This window comes from Hemibagrus wyckioides, linkage group LG04 (genome assembly GCF_019097595.1).
Source record: "Hemibagrus wyckioides isolate EC202008001 linkage group LG04, SWU_Hwy_1.0, whole genome shotgun sequence".
NCBI lineage: Eukaryota > Metazoa > Chordata > Actinopteri > Siluriformes > Bagridae > Hemibagrus > Hemibagrus wyckioides.
In genome coordinates, this window is record NC_080713.1 from 32,688,699 (window position 1) to 32,708,698 (window position 20,000).

At 41.4% G+C, this 20,000-nt stretch overlaps 1 protein-coding gene across 2 annotated transcripts in view; it reads left to right on the forward strand.

Annotated features, from left to right (window-relative positions):
- Positions 1-20,000, forward strand: part of fbn1 (fibrillin 1) — a 187,853-nt gene that overhangs the window by 52,590 nt on the left and 115,263 nt on the right. For both annotated transcript variants that reach the window (XM_058388351.1, XM_058388350.1), the window contains exons 9-21: positions 2,099-2,224; positions 11,782-11,934; positions 12,283-12,519; positions 13,129-13,263; positions 13,373-13,492; positions 13,841-13,966; positions 15,456-15,578; positions 17,058-17,180; positions 17,289-17,441; positions 17,852-17,905; positions 18,003-18,128; positions 18,255-18,380; positions 18,632-18,751. In XM_058388351.1, coding sequence (XP_058244334.1) covers positions 2,099-2,224; positions 11,782-11,934; positions 12,283-12,519; positions 13,129-13,263; positions 13,373-13,492; positions 13,841-13,966; positions 15,456-15,578; positions 17,058-17,180; positions 17,289-17,441; positions 17,852-17,905; positions 18,003-18,128; positions 18,255-18,380; positions 18,632-18,751 — 1,722 coding nt within the window. The remainder of the gene's footprint in view (positions 1-2,098; positions 2,225-11,781; positions 11,935-12,282; positions 12,520-13,128; positions 13,264-13,372; positions 13,493-13,840; positions 13,967-15,455; positions 15,579-17,057; positions 17,181-17,288; positions 17,442-17,851; positions 17,906-18,002; positions 18,129-18,254; positions 18,381-18,631; positions 18,752-20,000) is intronic.

The window sequence follows — 20,000 nt, forward strand, 5'->3', positions numbered from 1 at the left end:
CTGCCACTTTTCTGCACTAATAATGGTGTTTAAGTTAAATATGTGACTCAGGTTTTTATCTGGTGCAGGAAAGGCCTTAAATTAACTCAATCAAAGGCGCTCTTACCCTTTAGTTCATGAAACATTTAGGAAATAGCGCTGGCTGGCAGCGTGGATGTCTAGCTATAAAAGTAAAATACAGTGCTGTGTGGTTGGTTATTGGACACTGCAGAAAGAGCCATGCAGTTTTAGAAGAATTATACAGAATTTATCATTGAAATTTTATATTTACTTAGTGCTAAATGTTAATTCTAAGGTTACCTACACAACAGTTTCATTATTAGTTTCAGTTTTATTATTAAAAACAAAATAGAAATCTATTTACTAAACAAATATGTTTTCATGAGCTTCAAATGAAAGACCAGAGTCAATAATCACACCAAGGTCTTTTACTGCTGGACAAGATGAAACAGAGGAAGACTTGCTACATACCCGGAAAGATCACCTCTGTGGTCTGATATCTGTGTCTTGCTATGTAGAGTAAAGAGCAGTGAGTGAGGAGAGGGCTGTTCCCTTAACTCAAACAACTCTATAAGAATGAACAGTGGTGTCAAAAGCTACACTAAGATCAAGCAACAAACACATGAAGACACAACCCTGATCAGAGGCCACTACTTGGTCATTTACCACTTTATCCAGCACACTCTGCAGTTATGAGCCTAACTGCTAAGCTACTTCTTTTTCTAGGATCTTTTTCTAGGAGATAAAGGGGAAATTTGATACAGCTGACAAGGGTCAAGCTTTGGTCCATATCCAAAATTGAATTGAATAAAAGTTTTGAAAGGGTTGAAATCAAAATCATTTGATGGTCAGGGCCAGAATTATGTAGGGTCAAAATCACAGTCAAGGTCATAAAATCATATGATTAGGAGGTTTTAGAGCTTCAAGAGCTAGGATAATAGGAGAACTAAAATCAGAATAATGAGACATTCGGAGATAAGCTATAGGAATGTTCAATTAGGGTCAGAGCTTTGGAAGGGCCATAAACTGGATCAATGTCAAGAACAGGGTTAAAGTCATGGTCAGGAGTGGCTCCTGGATCATCAGAATCATGTGGTGATCAGAGTCAGGATCAGAATCTATATTATGGAAAATTGTTCAAAGGGATTTGTTTAAAGAATGTGAATAACTCCAGTCCAGAATGCTAAGCTATGTTGGATAAAAAGACATTTGAGAGGGAGGTTAAATGAACACCACATACATAGCTTACACTTCATAAATCATGGTTTCTCACTGATGGAGTTCTCCTGGTGTACATGAGAGAAACTGCCCAGTCTTCACCTTGGAGACAGAGACACGCTCACTCCATCTCCAGCTGGTGTTTGTTTATATGAAGGGACAGAGCAGTTATTTTTAGTCCTGCTTCGTTATATTTATAAGGGTTCATTACTGGGGCTGTAACGGTCAAACCTCTTTCTAGAGCAGTGTGGATTCAAGGAAAGAGGAACAGACTAGTAGACCAGCCATAACACACACCCACACACACATTCATGCTGAGTGCGCCTGGGTCGGCTCGGACGCTGCTGCCCAGAAATAACAACACCGTTCCCCGAATCCCTGGAGAGTGTGTGAAAGAATTCCAGAGAGGATCAAATCATTTTTTGAAGGCCATCCTGGTTGGACCTGTCACGACTTCCTCTGAGGGATCAACGTGTCTCTGTTATTCTGCCATGATCAATTTAATAAGGAGAGAGGTGAAATAAAGCCCACAGAGCTCAGGAATCACAATCCTGAAATACCAGAACTGGAAAACCAGAACTCCTGCTTCTGTGGGCTTTTTAATACTTACTTCACTCAACTGCAGATGTTATTTGGTGTGTATTTGTGGCGTGTGTATAAGAAAGGAACTGACAAGTATCAGACATAATGAATTAACACTTATGTGTTTGTGAAAGCATCTGACTGTGGTCATTGGAATATGGCTGGTGATGATAGGTCAGTGGAGATGGTGATTATTTAACTAATTCTCTATTAGATATATAGCTCTGCCTCTGCAGGAAAACTAATCCCCCCTTGTTAGATTTGTGACTGAAATCTTCTCTTTCACTTTCTCGTTCAGATGTAGATGAGTGTTCAGCAATCCCCGGGTTGTGCAGCGGAGGCGAGTGCTCCAACACCATCGGGAGCTACGTCTGTAGATGTGCTGTGGGATACGACATGGCTCTGGATGGATCACGCTGCATCGGTGAGCTTCAGGCTGAACAAAGTGAAAGAAACAGAGAATAGTTAGTTAGTTAGTTCAGAGTTATATGGGGTATTGACTGGAATCGATTCTTCACTTAGTTAAATCTTTCTTAGTTATCCCAAAATACATAAAATCTCATTTGAGTGTGTGTTGTGTATGTTGTGTGTGTTGTGTATGTTGTGTGTGATGTGTATTGTGTGTGTTGTGTATGTTGTGTATGTTGTGTGTGTTGTGTGTGATGTGTGTGTTGTGTGTGTTGTGTATGTTGTGTGTGACGTGTGTGTTGTGTATGATGTGTATTGTGTGTGTTGTGTATGTTGTGTGTGTTGTGTATGTTGTGTGCGATGTGTGTGTTGTGTGTGATGTGTGTGTTGTGTATGTTGTGTGTGTTGTGTATGTTGTGTGTGACGTGTGTGTTGTGTATGATGTGTATTGTGTGTGTTGTGTATGTTGTGTGTGTTGTGTATGTTGTGTGTGATGTGTGTGTTGTGTATGATGTGTATTGTGTGTGTTGTGTGTGATGTGTATGTTGTGTGTGTTGTGTATAATGTGTGTTGTGTGTGTTGTGTATGTTGTGTGTGTTGTGTATGTTGTGTGCGATGTGTGTGTTGTGTGTGATGTGTGTGTTGTGTGTGATGTGTGTGTTGTGTATGTTGTGTGTGATGTGTGTGTTGTGTGTGATGTGTGTGTTGTGTGTGATGTGTGTGTTGTGTATGTTGTGTGTGATGTGTGTGTTGTGTGTGTTGTGTATGTTGTGTGTGACGTGTGTGTTGTGTATGATGTGTATTGTGTGTGTTGTGTATGTTGTGTGTGTTGTGTATGTTGTGTGCGATGTGTGTGTTGTGTGTGATGTGTGTGTTGTGTATGTTGTGTGTGTTGTGTATGTTGTGTGTGACGTGTGTGTTGTGTATGATGTGTATTGTGTGTGTTGTGTATGTTGTGTGTGTTGTGTATGTTGTGTGTGATGTGTGTGTTGTGTATGATGTGTATTGTGTGTGTTGTGTGTGATGTGTATGTTGTGTGTGTTGTGTATAATGTGTGTTGTGTGTGTTGTGTATGTTGTGTGTGTTGTGTATGTTGTGTGCGATGTGTGTGTTGTGTGTGATGTGTGTGTTGTGTGTGATGTGTGTGTTGTGTATGTTGTGTGTGATGTGTGTGTTGTGTGTGATGTGTGTGTTGTGTGTGATGTGTGTGTTGTGTATGTTGTGTGTGATGTGTGTGTTGTGTGTGATGTGTGTGTTGTGTATGCTGCATGTATTGTGTATGTTGTGTGTGTTGTGTATGTTGTGTATGATGTGTGTGTTGTGTGTGATGTGTATGTTGTGTGTGTTGTGTGTGATGTGTGTGTTGTGTATGCTGTGTGTGATGTGTGTGATGTGTAGGTTGTGTGTGTTGTGTATGTTGTGTGTGATGTGTGTGTTGTGTGTGATGTGTGTGTTGTGTATGCTGTGTGTTGTGTATGTTGTGTGTGCTGTGTGTATTGTGTATGTTGTGTGTGATGTGTATGATGTGTGTGTTGTGTGTGTTGTGTATGCTGTGTGTGTTGTGTGTATTGTGTATGTTGTGTGTGTTGTGTGTATGTTGTGTGTTGTGTGTGTTGTGTGTATGTTGTGTGTGTTGTGTATGTTGTGTGTATGTTGTGTGTGTTGTGTGTGTTGTGTATGTTGTGTGTGTTGTGTGTGTGTTGTGTGTATGTTGTGTGTATGTTGTGTGTGTTGTGTATGTTGTGTGTATTGTGTGTGTTGTGTGTATGTTGTGTGTGTTGTGCGTGTTGTGTGTATGTTGTGCGTGTTGTGTGTATGTTGTGTGTGCTGTGTGTATGTTGTGTGTGTTGTGTGTGTTGTGTATGTTGTGTGTATGTTGTGTGTGTTGTGTATGTGTGTGTATGTTGTGTGTGTTGTGTATGTTGTGTGTGTTGTGTGTGTTGTGTGTATGTTGTGTGTATGTTGTGTGTGTTGTGTATGTTGTGTGTATTGTGTGTGTTGTGTGTGTTGTGTGTATGTTGTGTGTGTTGTGCGTGTTGTGTGTATGTTGTGCGTGTTGTGTGTATGTTGTGTATGTTGTGTGTATGTTGTGTGTGTTGTGCGTGTTGTGTGTTGTGCGTGTTGTGTGTATGTTGTGTGTGTTGTGTGTATGTTGTGCGTGTTGTGTGTATGTTGTGTGTGTTGTGCGTGTTGTGTGTATGTTGTGTGTGTTGTGCGTGTTGTGTGTATGTTGTGTGTGTTGTGCGTGTTGTGCGTGTTGTGTGTATGTTGTGTGTGTTGTGCATGTTGTGCGTGTTGTGTGTATGTAGTGTGTGTTGTGCGTGTTGTGTGTATGTTGTGTGTGTTGTGCGTGTTGTGTGTATGTAGTGTGTGTTGTGCGTGTTGTGTGTATGTTGTGTGTGTTGTGCGTGTTGTGTGTATGTTGTGTGTGTTGTGCATGTTGTGTGCATGTTGTGTGTATGTTGTGTGTGTTGTGCGTGTTGTGTGTATGTTGTGTGTGTTGTGCGTGTTGTGTGTATGTTGTGTGTGTTGTGTGTTGTGCGTGTTGTGTGTATGTTGTGTGTGTTGTGCGTGTTGTGTGTATGTTGTGTGTGTTGTGTATATGTTGTGTGTGTTGTGCGTGTTGTGTGTATGTTGTGTGTGTTGTGTGTGTTGTGTGTATGTTGTGTGTGTTGTGCGTGTTGTGTGTATGCTGTGTGTGTTGTGTGTATGTTGTGTGTGTTGTGTGTATGTTGTGTGTGTTGTGCGTGTTGTGTGTATGTTGTGTGTGTTGTGTGTGTTGTGTGTATGTTGTGTGTGTTGTGTGTATGTTGTGTGTGTTGTGCGTGTTGTGTGTGTTGTGTGTGTTGTGTGTATGTTGTGTGTATGTTGTGTGTGTTGTGCGTGTTGTGTGTATGTTGTGTGTGTTGTGTGTGTTGTGTGTATGTTGTGTGTGTTGTGCGTGTTGTGTGTATGTTGTGTGTATGTTGTGCGTGTTGTGTGTATGTTGTGTGTGTTGTGTGTATGTTGTGTGTGTTGTGTGTGTTGTGCGTGTTGTGTGTATGTTGTGTGTGTTGTGTGTGTTGTGCGTGTTGTGTGTATGTTGTGTGTGTTGTGTGTATGTTGTGTGTGTTGTGTGTATGTTGTGTGTGTTGTGTGTGTTGTGCGTGTTGTGTGTGTTGTGTGTGTTGTGTGTATGTTTTGTGTGTTGTGTGTTGTGTGTATGTTGTGTGTGTTGTGTGTATGTTGTGTGTGTTGTGTATGTTGTGTGTGTTGTGTGTATGTTGTGTGTGTTGTGTGTGTTGTGTGTATGTTGTGTGTGTTGTGTGTGTTGTGCGTGTTGTGTGTGTTGTGTGTATGTTTTGTGTGTTGTGTGTATGTTGTGTGTGTTGTGTGTGTTGTGTGTATGTTGTGTGTATGTTGTGTGTGTTGTGCGTGTTGTGTGTATGTTGTGTGTATGTTGTGTGTGTTGTGTGTATGTTGTGTGTGTTGTGTGTATGTTGTGTGTGTTGTGTGTGTTGTGCGTGTTGTGTGTATGTTGTGTATGTTGTGTGTGTTGTGCGTGTTGTGTGTATGTTGTGTGTGTTGTGTGTATGTTGTGTGTGTTGTGTGTATGTTGTGTGTGTTGTGTGTGTTGTGTGTGTTGTGCGTGTTGTGTGTGTTGTGTGTGTTGTGTGTATGTTTTGTGTGTTGTGTGTTGTGTGTATGTTGTGTGTGTTGTGTGTATGTTGTGTGTGTTGTGTATGTTGTGTGTGTTGTGTGTATGTTGTGTGTGTTGTGTGTGTTGTGTGTGTTGTGTGTATGTTGTGTGTGTTGTGCGTGTTGTGTGTGTTGTGTGTGTTGTGTGTATGTTTTGTGTGTTGTGTGTTGTGTGTATGTTGTGTGTGTTGTGTGTATGTTGTGTGTGTTGTGTATGTTGTGTATGTTGTGTGTATGTTGTGTGTGTTGTGTATGTTGTGTGTGTTGTGTGTATGTTGTGTGTGTTGTGTGTGTTGTGCGTGTTGTGCGTGTTGTGTGTGTTGTGTGTATGTTTTGTGTGTTGTGTGTTGTGTGTATGTTGTGTGTGTTGTGTGTATGTTGTGTGTGTTGTGTATGTTGTGTGTGTTGTGTGTATGTTGTGTGTGTTGTGTGTGTTGTGTGTGTTGTGTGTATGTTGTGTGTGTTGTGTGTGTTGTGCGTGTTGTGTGTATGTTGTGTGTGTTGTGTGTTGTGTGTTGTGTGTATGTTGTGCGTGTTGTGTGTATGTTGTGTGTGTTGTGTGTATGTTGTGTGTGTTGTGTGTATGTTGTGCGTGTTGTGTGTATGTTGTGTGTGTTGTGTGTATGTTGTGTGTGTTGTGTGTGTTGTGCGTGTTGTGTGTATGTTGTGTGTGTTGTGTGTTGTGTGTATGTTGTGCGTGTTGTGTGTATGTTGTGTGTGTTGTGTGTATGTTGTGTGTGTTGTGTGTATGTTGTGTGTGTTGTGTGTGTGTTGTGTGTGTTGTGTGTGTTGTGTGTATGTTGTGTGTGTTGTGTGTATGTTGTGTGTGTTGTGTGTATGTTGTGCGTGTTGTGTGTATGTTGTGTGTGTTGTGTGTATGTTGTGCGTGTTGTGTGTATGTTGTGTGTGTTGTGTGTATGTTGTGTGTGTTGTGTGTATGTTGTGCGTGTTGTGTGTATGTTGTGTGTGTTGTGTGTATGTTGTGTGTGTTGTGTGTGTTGTGCGTGTTGTGTGTATGTTGTGTGTGTTGTGTGTTGTGTGTATGTTGTGCGTGTTGTGTGTATGTTGTGTGTGTTGTGTGTATGTTGTGTGTGTTGTGTGTATGTTGTGTGTGTTGTGTGTGTGTTGTGTGTGTTGTGTGTGTTGTGCGTGTTGTGTGTATGTTGTGTGTGTTGTGTGTTGTGTGTATGTTGTGCGTGTTGTGTGTATGTTGTGTGTGTTGTGTGTATGTTGTGTGTGTTGTGTGTATGTTGTGCGTGTTGTGTGTATGTTGTGTGTGTTGTGTGTATGTTGTGTGTGTTGTGTGTGTTGTGCGTGTTGTGTGTATGTTGTGTGTGTTGTGTGTTGTGTGTATGTTGTGCGTGTTGTGTGTATGTTGTGTGTGTTGTGTGTATGTTGTGTGTGTTGTGTGTGTTGTGCGTGTTGTGTGTATGTTGTGTGTGTTGTGTGTTGTGTGTATGTTGTGCGTGTTGTGTGTATGTTGTGTGTGTTGTGTGTATGTTGTGTGTGTTGTGTGTATGTTGTGTGTGTTGTGTGTTGTGTGTATGTTGTGTGTGTTGTGTGTGTTGTGCGTGTTGTGTGTATGTTGTGTGTGTTGTGTGTTGTGTGTATGTTGTGCGTGTTGTGTGTATGTTGTGTGTGTTGTGTGTATGTTGTGTGTGTTGTGTGTGTTGTGCGTGTTGTGTGTATGTTGTGTGTGTTGTGTGTTGTGTGTATGTTGTGCGTGTTGTGTGTATGTTGTGTGTGTTGTGTGTATGTTGTGTGTGTTGTGTGTATGTTGTGTGTGTTGTGTGTTGTGTGTTGTGTGTATGTTGTGTGTGTTGTGTGTGTTGTGCGTGTTGTGTGTATGTTGTGTGTGTTGTGTGTTGTGTGTATGTTGTGCGTGTTGTGTGTATGTTGTGTGTGTTGTGTGTATGTTGTGTTTGTTGTGTGTGTTGTGCGTGTTGTGTGTATGTTGTGTGTGTTGTGTGTATGTTGTGTGTGTTGTGTGTTGTGTGTATGTTGTGCGTGTTGTGTGTTGTGTGTATGTTGTGCGTGTTGTGTGTATGTTGTGTGTGTTGTGTGTTGTGTGTATGTTGTGCGTGTTGTGTGTATGTTGTGTGTGTTGTGTGTATGTTGTGTGTGTTGTGTGTGTTGTGCGTGTTGTGTGTATGTTGTGCGTGTTGTGTGTATGTTGTGTGTGTTGTGTGTATGTTGTGTGTGTTGTGTGTGTTGTGCGTGTTGTGTGTATGTTGTGCGTGTTGTGTGTATGTTGTGTGTGTTGTGTGTTGTGTGTATGTTGTGCGTGTTGTGTGTATGTTGTGTGTGTTGTGTGTATGTTGTGTGTGTTGTGTGTATGTTGTGTGTGTTGTGTGTTGTGTGTATGTTGTGCGTGTTGTGTGTATGTTGTGTGTGTTGTGTGTATGTTGTGTGTGTTGTGTGTGTGTTGTGTGTATGTTGTGTGTGTTGTGTGTGTGTTGTGTGTGTTGTGTGTGTTGTGCATTACCTCCATCAGTCTTTTTTTAGCTTCCAGAACTTCAGAGTTTTAGCTTCAGAGTTTTTTTCTTTGTTTAATTTAGTTATTTTTGGCTCAAACCATCCAGATCTTTGTTCACATTTTTAAACACATGTTAGCGTAAAGCCAGTGATATGTAGATTTGATCTAATGCTAATATTTAATGTTGCACAGCTCCACATTCTCCAAGCAGGAATGTTATGGAATAGAAGTTCACCAGACAGACGCAGGATTTGGCCTCAATGTATCTGAAATCTTTTAATATAATTTATAGACTGAATACTTTGCTGTCAGCTTTTTCCTGATCCACAAACCTGATATGTAACATATTCTAGCTGCTTAACTCCAGATAAATAAATTCAGCATCCAAGTTTGATGTAGATAGCAACAGTAACCGAGTGTGGGCGGAGCTTGGAGTGAACTGAAAGTCTGTGTATAGTCTAAATCAGGTGGTGGTCAAGGACTCTGCTGGAGGACTCAGCAACTTCATTCCAAACTGAACTGAAAAAATAACTGGCCATGAGTCAGTGACTATTTTTTACAATCACTGTTTCAGATTCTGTAGCAGAGCCACTGAGGCTAATCACATGCATTTATGTACATATTTAGCTGAAGGTGTTTGTTGAGAAAAGGAAGAGTTTTCATAAAGAGAAATGTACTTCATTTACCCTGCCTGGTCTGATTAAACTGACAACATGCTTTCTAAAACATTAGGAGACAATGAGACGACTGAAACAGAGACGATCCTGATCCTCGTCAAAAGCAGTACATCATCTATAATATGTATCATACAGTACTGCCTTTAGAGCCACTCTGACTTCACTAGATTTATTTTAAAGTAATATGTTAATGAATTGCCCCCATGTCAGTGGAGTACCCCTGATTAAGATAAATATTCATATTTTAAACATTTCTGTATTTTATTATTTCTGCTCTGACACCGTTAATCAAAAGCGCTATACAAATAAAATTGAATTGAATATATAAGATAAAATATAGACAGAAACAGTGTGTAAATGTGGGCGTGGCTTGGAAAGAACACTGAAGCTTGTTTCCACTCACCTTTGTAAAAACTACAAGGAAGCTAATGTGGAGGAAAAAAACTCCTGAAGTGTGTGTATTAGTCTGTACTTTGGTATTGTTCAGTTTCTTTCCACACACACACACATACACACACACACTCTTGAAACCTTTACTCTATCCTTGCAGTAGAATTTAGGTCAGTTAGTGGCGTCAGTGATTCCACAACAATGAGCTCCTGTGTATATGAGGTGTGAGTGAGAAAGAGAGAGAGAGAGAGAGAGAGAGAGTGATACAGACAGGGAGAAATGGCCACTAAGAGGAAGATAAAGAGATAGATAAGGGGAGAGATAAAGGGTTAAGAGGATTGATGTAGGGAAATATGAGTCATGCATTTGTTTCTCTCTGTCTGTCTTTCTGGAACGTGGCAACAGATCTCTCCATCGCTCTTTCCCTCTCCCAGAAAGAGTTGAAATCCTTCATGGCCAGTTTTATTTGGTGGAACCTTTTCAGCAAAAAAAAAAAAAAAAGAATTGCAGACATCTTCTCTAGCAGTGTGAGGTTTGCAGAACATTGTAGTTTTATGGGAATCTAAAACATTCATGTAAACATTATGATCATGGTAGTGTTTGTTTGAAAGGTTGTCCTGGCAACAAGAAAACTTTATTACTGCCACACATATACATTACACTGGAATTTCCTCCATCCCATATCTCAGCTTTGGAAGTTGGGGTCAGAGCACAGAGGCAGTGCCATGGAGGGTTAAGGGTCAACAGTAGCAGCATGACAGTGTTGGGGCTCGAACTCCAACCGTCCAATCAACAACCTTGACCATTTGAGCCACCACTGCACTACAGGCCATTTTATCTGCAACATTAACTTCTTAAAACCTGTAAAATAGTTTACTTACTCTTCTGATAAGGTTCTCTGTTAACAGCGATAAACACACGACCACTTAAAGTCAGCTACTGAGTGCAGTTTGATGTTAATGTCTGCGGTGCTGCTGGTTTAAGGGTTAAAGGTTTGGTCCAGTAAAAAGCTGTGATTTTAAATCCAAAGTTAAAGCTCTTTAGTCCCTGATCAAGACCCTTAACCCTCAACATTCTCTGAGTCTTTGAGCTCCATATGGGCTTGATATTTTTCTCACACATCCATAACATCTTCAGCAGTGATTGAGAAAGTGCGTGTAAAACACAGTCCTGGATGTAATTTACTGTAATTTATTACACCGAAGATTATTTATTCCATCATCCTTTTATTTTAGGAGAAACTGAAGTAGACAGACTAAACACACATGAGGGCTTTTCCTCAGCTTCTCATTGTTCTTTTAACCCTAGAATTTAGAAATGGGTTAGGGTTAGCATGGATTCTTACCCTGGGTTATGAAACCCGGCTCTGATTCAGGACCAGCACAGCTTTGCAGAGTTAACCCCACACTGTGGTGCTAAACTGTACAGTGTGAAAGCTGCAGTGTTAGGGCGTTACGGCTAGATGTTTACAGCAGAGATAATAAAAAGGGCGTATGACTGAAGTGAAAGGTTTCTGTTGGTTGGCATTTGGAGGAAACCCAGCTGAGTGTTACATACTCTAAATGCTTATTAAAAAAAGAAGGAAATCATGATTGCTGTTGTCTTTCTGTCTGTGATGGAAGTCAGTGATTAAAGTCACTGCAAAATAAAATTCTCTTCAATGTTTAATTGCTTCACTGAGTCTTTTTACACATTTTCTAAGAACTAAAAAGTGAGAGCACACAGGCTGGCGTCGACAGTGTGGTGGTGCTATGGTGGTAAGTCTGTCTGGAAACATATGGACTCTTCCACAAGAACATGTTGTCCATGTGATCATTCGTCTCTGTCTCTTCACTCTGGAACTGAATCATAAGTAAAAATCATGGCTTTCCCTTTGCTTCTCACTGAGAGGTTGATGACACTGTTGAGGGAACTCTGATTTTCCAGCCAAGAGCTTCTTCCAAACATGCAGCCAACCCCTAAAATCCTCCTCTCCACCGCCCCATCCTCCTCCTCCTCTCTTGGGTCAGGGATGTTCAACTGATGGTGTCTGGTTTTCAGTTTTCAGAAAGATCTTTGCCAATGAAGGAATGCGCATTATAAATGTACATGCTGTTAAAACTCTAAATACCCTTTTTGTCTTCTTTCTTTCTTTCTTTCTTTCTTTCTTTCTTTCTTTCTTTCTTTCTTTCTTTCTCTCTCTCTCTCTCTCTCTCTCTCTCTCTCTCTCTCTCTCTCTCTCTCTCTCTCTCTCTCTCTCTCTCTGGACTCTTTCCCTGGACTCTTCTCTGACCAGTGCAATGTTGATCCTGTTGAGTGGTGTTATAATCTGAGACTCAGATTTCTCCTAATGTCTCCTTTCACCCTGTATAGATGCCCATGCAGGAATTTGTTATGACAGCATCCTAAATAACCGCTGTGCAAACCAGAACTCCCAGCGTATGACCAAGACCCAGTGCTGCTGCTCAATGGGCCGCTGCTGGGCCAGAAATGCCAACCCTGAGTTTTGCCCCATCCATGGATCAGGTAACACACCTGTCATACATATACACTGAAGTGCTATTTAATTAGTTAGTAGATTGGTGTACCTAATAAAATGGCAACTTGTGGTAAATACATACAAACATACATACGTATATTAGACATACTTATCAACATAGTGTAGATGTAAATATACCTGCTTCAGGTGCTTACTGTATTGATGTAATCTAGCTATAGACAGACACACTTCAGCTGATGAGAAACCTGTTAGTCATGTACAAGCTGATGCAGGTGTGTGTGCTGATTCAGCTCTATCTACCTGTTACATGTGCATGAGTACCTGACATACACCTGTTATAGATGAATATTTATGTGTCTCTGTTATTTCTCCAGAGGAGTACCAGATATTGTGTCAGCAGGTCCAGCCTCTTGTTCCTGGTGGACCTGGCATTGGCCCATATGTTCCTGGTGGACCTGGTATTGGCCCATATATTCCTGGTGGTCCTGGCACAGGCCCGTATGTTCCATACATTCCATATGGTCCTGGTCCACAGGTTCCTGTTATTTCTGTTCCACAACCTCCTGAACGTCCTGGACCAGTTGTTGTGCCACCATTACGCGTCATACCAGGTAAGTTTTGACACCAATCTGGAGTAGAGAACACATATCCACATCAAGACCAGACTTTCCCCAAGATTTAAAACCCAGACTTCCCAAGACAGACATCCAGGCTAAAACCAAACCCCAACAAAACCCAGACTTTCCAAGATACAAGACCAGAAACTTCCCAATGGTCAAACCCACGTGAAGAACAGACCTACCCTTCGCAAGACCAAGACAGCACTCTGTGCTCCAGACTAAGACCAAAATTCTCCAATTCCATAACCCATAAAGATGAAAGGTAGAACTCTAATCCCCAGCTCTGTCCCTCTATGATCAGAAGATGCTTAAATCAGGAACCTTTCAAGGTCCAGACTAAGATCCAGTCCAAGAAAAAATAAAAAAAAACAACTCCTCAAATCAAGCCCAGAATCCAAGCTGAAACCCATCCAATCCAAACCCCAGAATCCCCAAAGCCCAAACCAAGATCAAGACCAAGTTCTCAGACTAGGAGAAAAACTCTCATAAGGATTGAACCAGACCATGACTCTGCTCCAATCTTAATGCACACTACACTCAACACACTTTGGCAATTTTCATAAACACACACACACACACACTCTACATCTGTTTTTTCAGGTTTCCAGAACATTTCAAACATGTGTGAAGTTGTGAGAAACCTGTGTCTGAATGGTCGCTGCATTCCGGTTCCTGGGAGTTACCGCTGTGAGTGTAACATGGGCTTCCGTCTTGATGACCGTGGGGAGTGTATTGGTAAGTATACACACACACACACACACACACATGCGCGCATTTATATGTACGTACATGTTTCTGTGTGTAAATGTACATGTATGACATCAGTGTGTTGTGTGTGTTTAAGATGAAGATGAGTGTGATCGTAATCCATGTCTGCATGGCCAGTGCATAAACATTCCAGGTTCTTATTACTGTCAGTGTCCTGCTGGATTTCAGACTACTGCCACCAGAACTGAGTGCAAAGGTGAGAAAGACGTGGATTTGAATATTAATTACGGATAAATTATTCAGCAAAAAAATAATGTCCAGGAGGAAAAACAATTAATGTGGGAAAAGTTCAAATTCCAGCTTCACCTGATACACAGCAATTACACACAGTTTAATCAGTTCATGTAGAGTGTGTGCTGTACTCATCCCTGTGAATGATGTGTTGCTATGGAAACGATAAGGTGTGAGAGTGAGCACATTAATATAAACCTGCGATACAGTCAGAGCTGCTGTTAGGGAGAATTAATCAAGACCTGATCCACCAATCAGAGTCCAGATATCAGCGAGTACATTAATATAAACCTGCTTGTTCTTGTGCACTCAGATCTGGATGAGTGTGTAGCTAACGGACGTATCTGCAATAACGGACGCTGTGTGAACACAGAGGGAAGCTTCCACTGTGTGTGTAACGCTGGCTTTGAAATCACTTCTGATGGGAAGAACTGCCAAGGTATAACACACACACACACACACACACACACACACACACACAAACTACAGAAAGAACAATAAGGTTCAAAGAAACAGGAAATTATTGCCATAAAAACAAAGTGGAGAGTATTTATTATTTATAAAATAGAGAAATAAAGGGACATATTATATATACTGTATATACACTACTCACAAAAAGTTAAGGATATTTGGCTTTTGGGTGAACTTTACGGAAAATGTAAAAAGTTCACACTACAGTGATATTATATCATGAAAGTAGAGCATTTAAGTAGAAGCTGCAATGGTGATTTCCTCATCTCAAACAATTTATTGAAACAAAAGCCAACAACAGTGGTGGGTATACCACAACAAAAAATCTCAATGTCTCAATAATCTGTCATGTGCCCTTGACCATCAATTACAGCTTGACCACGACGTCTCATGCTGTTCACGAGTCGACTTATTGTCTGCTGAGGCATGGCATTCCACTCTTCTTGAAGGGCGGCCCTCAGGTCATTGAGGTTCTGGGGTGCAGGGTTAAGAGCCTCTACACGGCGACTCGGCTGATCCCAGAGGTTTTCTATGGGATTCGGGTCTGGAGAAAGTGCAGGTCACTCCATTTGAGGTACCCCAGCCTCCAGCAGCCGTTCCCTAATGATGCGACCTCGATGAGCTGGAGCATTGTCGTCCATGAAGATGAAATTAGGCCTGTGTTGTTCATGCAGGGGCACAATGACTGGATTAATGATGTTATTCAGGTAGTATTGGCTTGTCACTGTACCATTCACAAGATGTAGGTCAGTTCTGTATTGAGTGGACACACCTGCCCAGACTGTAACACCACCACAACAGTGGCTGATGCATAGCGCTCTCCTTGACATCTCCAACATCGTTGGGTCCATCATTTCTGCTCAACGTGAATCGACTTTCATCAGAGAACAGCACTGAGGCCCACCGGTCCCTCGTCCAGCGTAAATGCTCCCTGGCCCAACGCCTGTGCCTGGGGGTGTGGTCAGGCACCCTTGCAGGTCGTCTAGCACACAGACCACGCTGATGTAAACGGTTTTGAATGGTCTGACGTGACACTTGGGTTCCTCTCACCTCCCTTAAATGTGCACTGTTCACAATGAAGCGGCCATCAACGTGGGATGTGGCCAAAGGACGTCCACTTCTATGCCTTTCTGTGATATATATATATAGATAGATAGATAGATAGATAGATAGATAGATAGATAGATAGATAGATAGATATATAGATAGATAGATAGATAGATAGATAGATAGATAGATAGATAGAGATGTTAAAAGTTTACATGTCTCTTTCTCTGAGCCTCTTCTACAGATTCAGTTCTAGGGTTTACAATAGAAAGATTGTATTCTTGTGGGAAATAAAGTAATTAATAGAAAATAAAAAGATTCTGTAGATTTTTAGATAGACTGGCAGTGAGTGTGATTTTTATTAGTTCTCTTGATCTCTGTGTGTGTGTGTGTGTGTGTTTTGTGCTTAGATATGGACGAGTGTAAGATTAGGAATATCTGTTTGAATGGGATGTGCATCAACGATGATGGCAGCTTCAAGTGCATCTGTAAAGCCGGGTTCCTGCTGGACGGCACTGGACGCTACTGCATCGGTGAGAGATTGTACACAAGAACACACACCAACTCAGGGTGGAGACATGAGTAAGAAATTACACTGCAGTGAAGTGTAGGTCCAGGAAGTAGGTCAGAGGATGGGTTAGAATAATTCCTGAATGCTTTTAACTATAAGGTAAACATTCTATTGGTGTGTGATGTAACTGTTACAGTAAGGGACTCTTGACTGGAAGCTGAATAGTTGAAGAAGTATTTTTAAGTATCAGGCAAAGTCCAAAAATAATGTTTACATATAGTAACAAAATGCAGCTATATAATACATCCATTTATCTGTAGTTATATAGATCCTGAAGTGTATATGATTAGATGTACAGAAGGAACTTAACTGGCTGATTCTAGTAGTTTAATGTTCATTAATTAAACTGCTTTGTGGTGTTTTTTTATAATTAATTGATTTGTCAGTTTAATGTGTTTAATGTTAGTCTGTAACATCAGTCTCAGATAGAAAAACCTTTCCAAACACACACACATTCCAAAGTTCTGTAAAATTCTGATGGAGAAGAACACACCCATCCTACACCACACAACCAGCACCACCGTGCCAGATACAGATGTACTTTGTGAAAGAAAGTCTTTACACACACATGCCTGCACACACACACACACACACACACACACACACACACACACAAACACACACACACACACAGATTTCCTAATGGGACATCCGTTATGGTTGATGAATTCTCTCATTAATGATTTGTGTAGTCTGGTGCGGAACTTGGCATTCTCATTGTTTAACACAACCAGCCTACACACACACACACACACACACACACACACAGGCCAGTGAGTTCAGACATAACACTCTCACACTTTGTTTGAATTGGAGTGATTGTGATGAGTTATGCATGCGAGAGTGAGAGAGATTCAGCTCTAATTAACCTTCAATTAATAACATACATGCAGCTTATAATTCAAATCATTATTTTATCATTCTAATTGTATTTTTCTAAGCAATTTGGATTATTACAGTTTGGCTCTGCAGTGAGATGTGTTAAGTTGATTATGTTTGGATAGTGGAATCAAATTCAGCTTTCAGTTTAACTTTTCAAATTACTTAACACACCTGCTGCTCATTAAACTAATCAGTTCCCAACTACGTGTGAGTTATTACACCTAGAAACAGAACAGTGACCAAACCAGAAGAAACTCAAACACAAACACAGATTTACAGAATAAACTACTGCAAAAACCAGTTCTACCAACAAACATGCTGCCATTTAACTGGTCCATTTAATCTAGCGACCTGTAACCTAGGGACCTGTAAACTGGAGACCTGTAAAATAGGGGCCTGTATATAGGGACCTGTAAAATAAGGATCTGTATATAGGGACCTGTGAACTAGGGAAAATAGCTGTAAATGCAGGGAAAATGGATAATGGGCTGTAAAATCAGTACAATCATCCATACACTCTCTCTCACTCTCTGTGTGTGTGTGTGTGTGTGATCATCAGACATTGATGAGTGTGAGACTCCAGGAATGTGTTTAAATGGCCGTTGTGTGAACACTGAGGGATCCTTCAGGTGTGAGTGTATGCCTGGACTTGCTGTTGGTCTTGATGGACGTACGTGTGTGGGTGAGTATCACACACACACACACGCACACACACACACACACACACACGCACACACACACACACACACAGACTCACACACAAACTCATTCACTGTCTTTCGTCCCACAGATACACACATGCGCAGTACGTGTTATGGAGGCTATAAGCGTGGTCAGTGTGTGCAGCCCTTCTTTGGAGCTCTGACAAAATCTGAATGTTGCTGCACGAGTACAGAATATGCCTTTGGAGAACCATGCCAACCTTGCCCACCACAGACCTCAGGTAACACACACACACACACACATACAAACTCAGTATAAAGAATCTAAAGAAGCTCCAGGATCTAACCATCAAACCCCAGCATCACATCAGTCAAACCCAAAACAAAGAACTGGACCCAGAAGCAGCTAAAACCCACAAGTGAGTTATGGGAACCTGACAGGGCAGAAAATCACACAGTTAATGATAGTCCCACAATTTAACCAAAATCCAGAATCTAACCCAAAAGCTAAAAATCAGAATACTTAGCTAGCATCAGACTTTAGACCACACCTTTAGAACCCAGAAACTGGAACATTTACTTAGGATTTAGAACAGAACATGTAATGGGAAAATATACCATGTAGAGTCAAACACTCAGGATATGGACTCTCACTGTCTGGTGTGTGTGTGTGTGTGTGTGTGTGTTTCAGCTGAGTTTGCTGCTCTGTGTCCTAGTGGAATTGGTACCACCACCGATGGCAGAGGTAAGAACGCTCTGTCTGTCTGTCTGTCTGTCTGTCTATCACACACACACACACACACACACACACACACACTGTGACTGTACTGTGTATGTTACAGATATAAACGAATGTGCACTGAATCCTGATATCTGTCCAAATGGAGAGTGTGAGAACATGCTGAGTACCTACAAGTGTAACTGTAACCTGGGCTTTGAGGTGGACCGGTCGGGGAAAACCTGCGTAGGTGTGTGTGTGTGTGTGTGTGTGTGTGTGGTAATGCATAATTGTTCAGCGTTTACTACAGTGTGTTAATGTTAGAACCACTCCGTAATTGTTTACGTTATTTTGTGTGTGTGTGTGTGTGACTCAGATGTTGATGAATGTGTGAGGAACAGGTTACTGTGTGATAACGGGTTCTGCCGGAATACCCCGGGCAGCTATGTGTGCCAGTGCCCCAAAGGCTTTGAATTCAAGCCTGAGACTGAAGTATGTGAGGGTGAGTTAGAACCTTACACTCAGAACCCACAAATAAAACAGAACTCAACTGTCAGAACCCAGGACTCATATAACCTCATAATTAGAACCCAGGACTCACACAACCTCATAATTAGAACCCAGAACTCACATAACCTCATAATTAGAACCCAGAACTCATATAACCTCATAATTAGAACCTAGGATGAACCTCTTAATGTACATATTAATGTGTGTGTGTGTGTGTGTGTGTGTGTGTGTGTGTGAATGCAGATATTGATGAGTGTCTGTCCAATCCCTGTGTGAATGGAGACTGTAAGAACACTATGGGCAGCTTCGCCTGTGAATGTGGCACCGGCAGCAGTCTGGACTCCACAGGGACCCAGTGTATTGGTAAACACACACACACACATAAACACACACACACATATAAACACACACACACACACACACACACACACACATAAACACACACACACACACACACAAACACACACATATAAACACACACACACACACACACACACACACACATAAACACACGTTAATATTGATATATGGAACATTTTAAACGAAGGATACTTTAAACTCCACTCAACTGAAACAATGGAAAGAAACAATGAGGCGTAGACTAGGGGAAGTAAATAATAGGAAAGAAAGAAACACCTGGAAAAAAGGAAAGCAGGGACAGAGTTTATTAGAAAAAACTAGGAACAGTTTATCTGTTTTTAAAGTCTAAAGATAAACTCATCAAGAAAACTTTAGCTTAGAGACATGAGAAAATGAGACACAGAGACAGAGAGAGACAGAGACACAGATACAGAGACAGACAGAGAGACAGATACAGAGACACAGAGACAGACAGAGAGACAGACAGACAGAGAGACAGATACAGAGACAGACAGAGAGACAGATACAGAGACACAGAGACAGACAGAGAGACAGAGAGACAGATACAGAGACACAAAGACAGACACAGAGACACAGATACAGAGATACAGAGACACAGAGACAGACAGAGAGACACAGATACATAGACAGATACAGAGACACAGATACAGAGACACAGACAGATACAGAGACACAGAGACAGAGAGAGACACAGATACAGAGAGACAGAGACAGACATAGAGACAGACACAGAGACACAGATAGAGAGACAGAGACAGACACAGAGACAGATACAGAGACACAGAGAGAGATAGGGAGACAGACACAGAGACACAGATACAGAGACAGACACAGAGACACAGATATAGAGACAGACACAGAGACACAGATACAGAGACACCGCTACAGAGACAGACACAGAGACATAGATACAGAGACACAGAGACAGATAGAGAGACAGAGACACAGAGACAGACACAGAGACAGAGATACAGATACAGAGACAGATACAGAGACACAGAGACAGATAGAGAGACAGATAGAGAGACAGAGATACAGAAACAGATACAGAGACACAGAGACAGACACAGATACAGAGATACAGAAACACAGAGACAGATAGAGAAACAGATACAGAGACACAGAGACACAGATACAGAGATACAGAGACAGATACAGATACAGACACAGAGATACAGAGACACAGAGACAGACACAGATACAGAGACACAGAGACAGATAGAGAGACAGA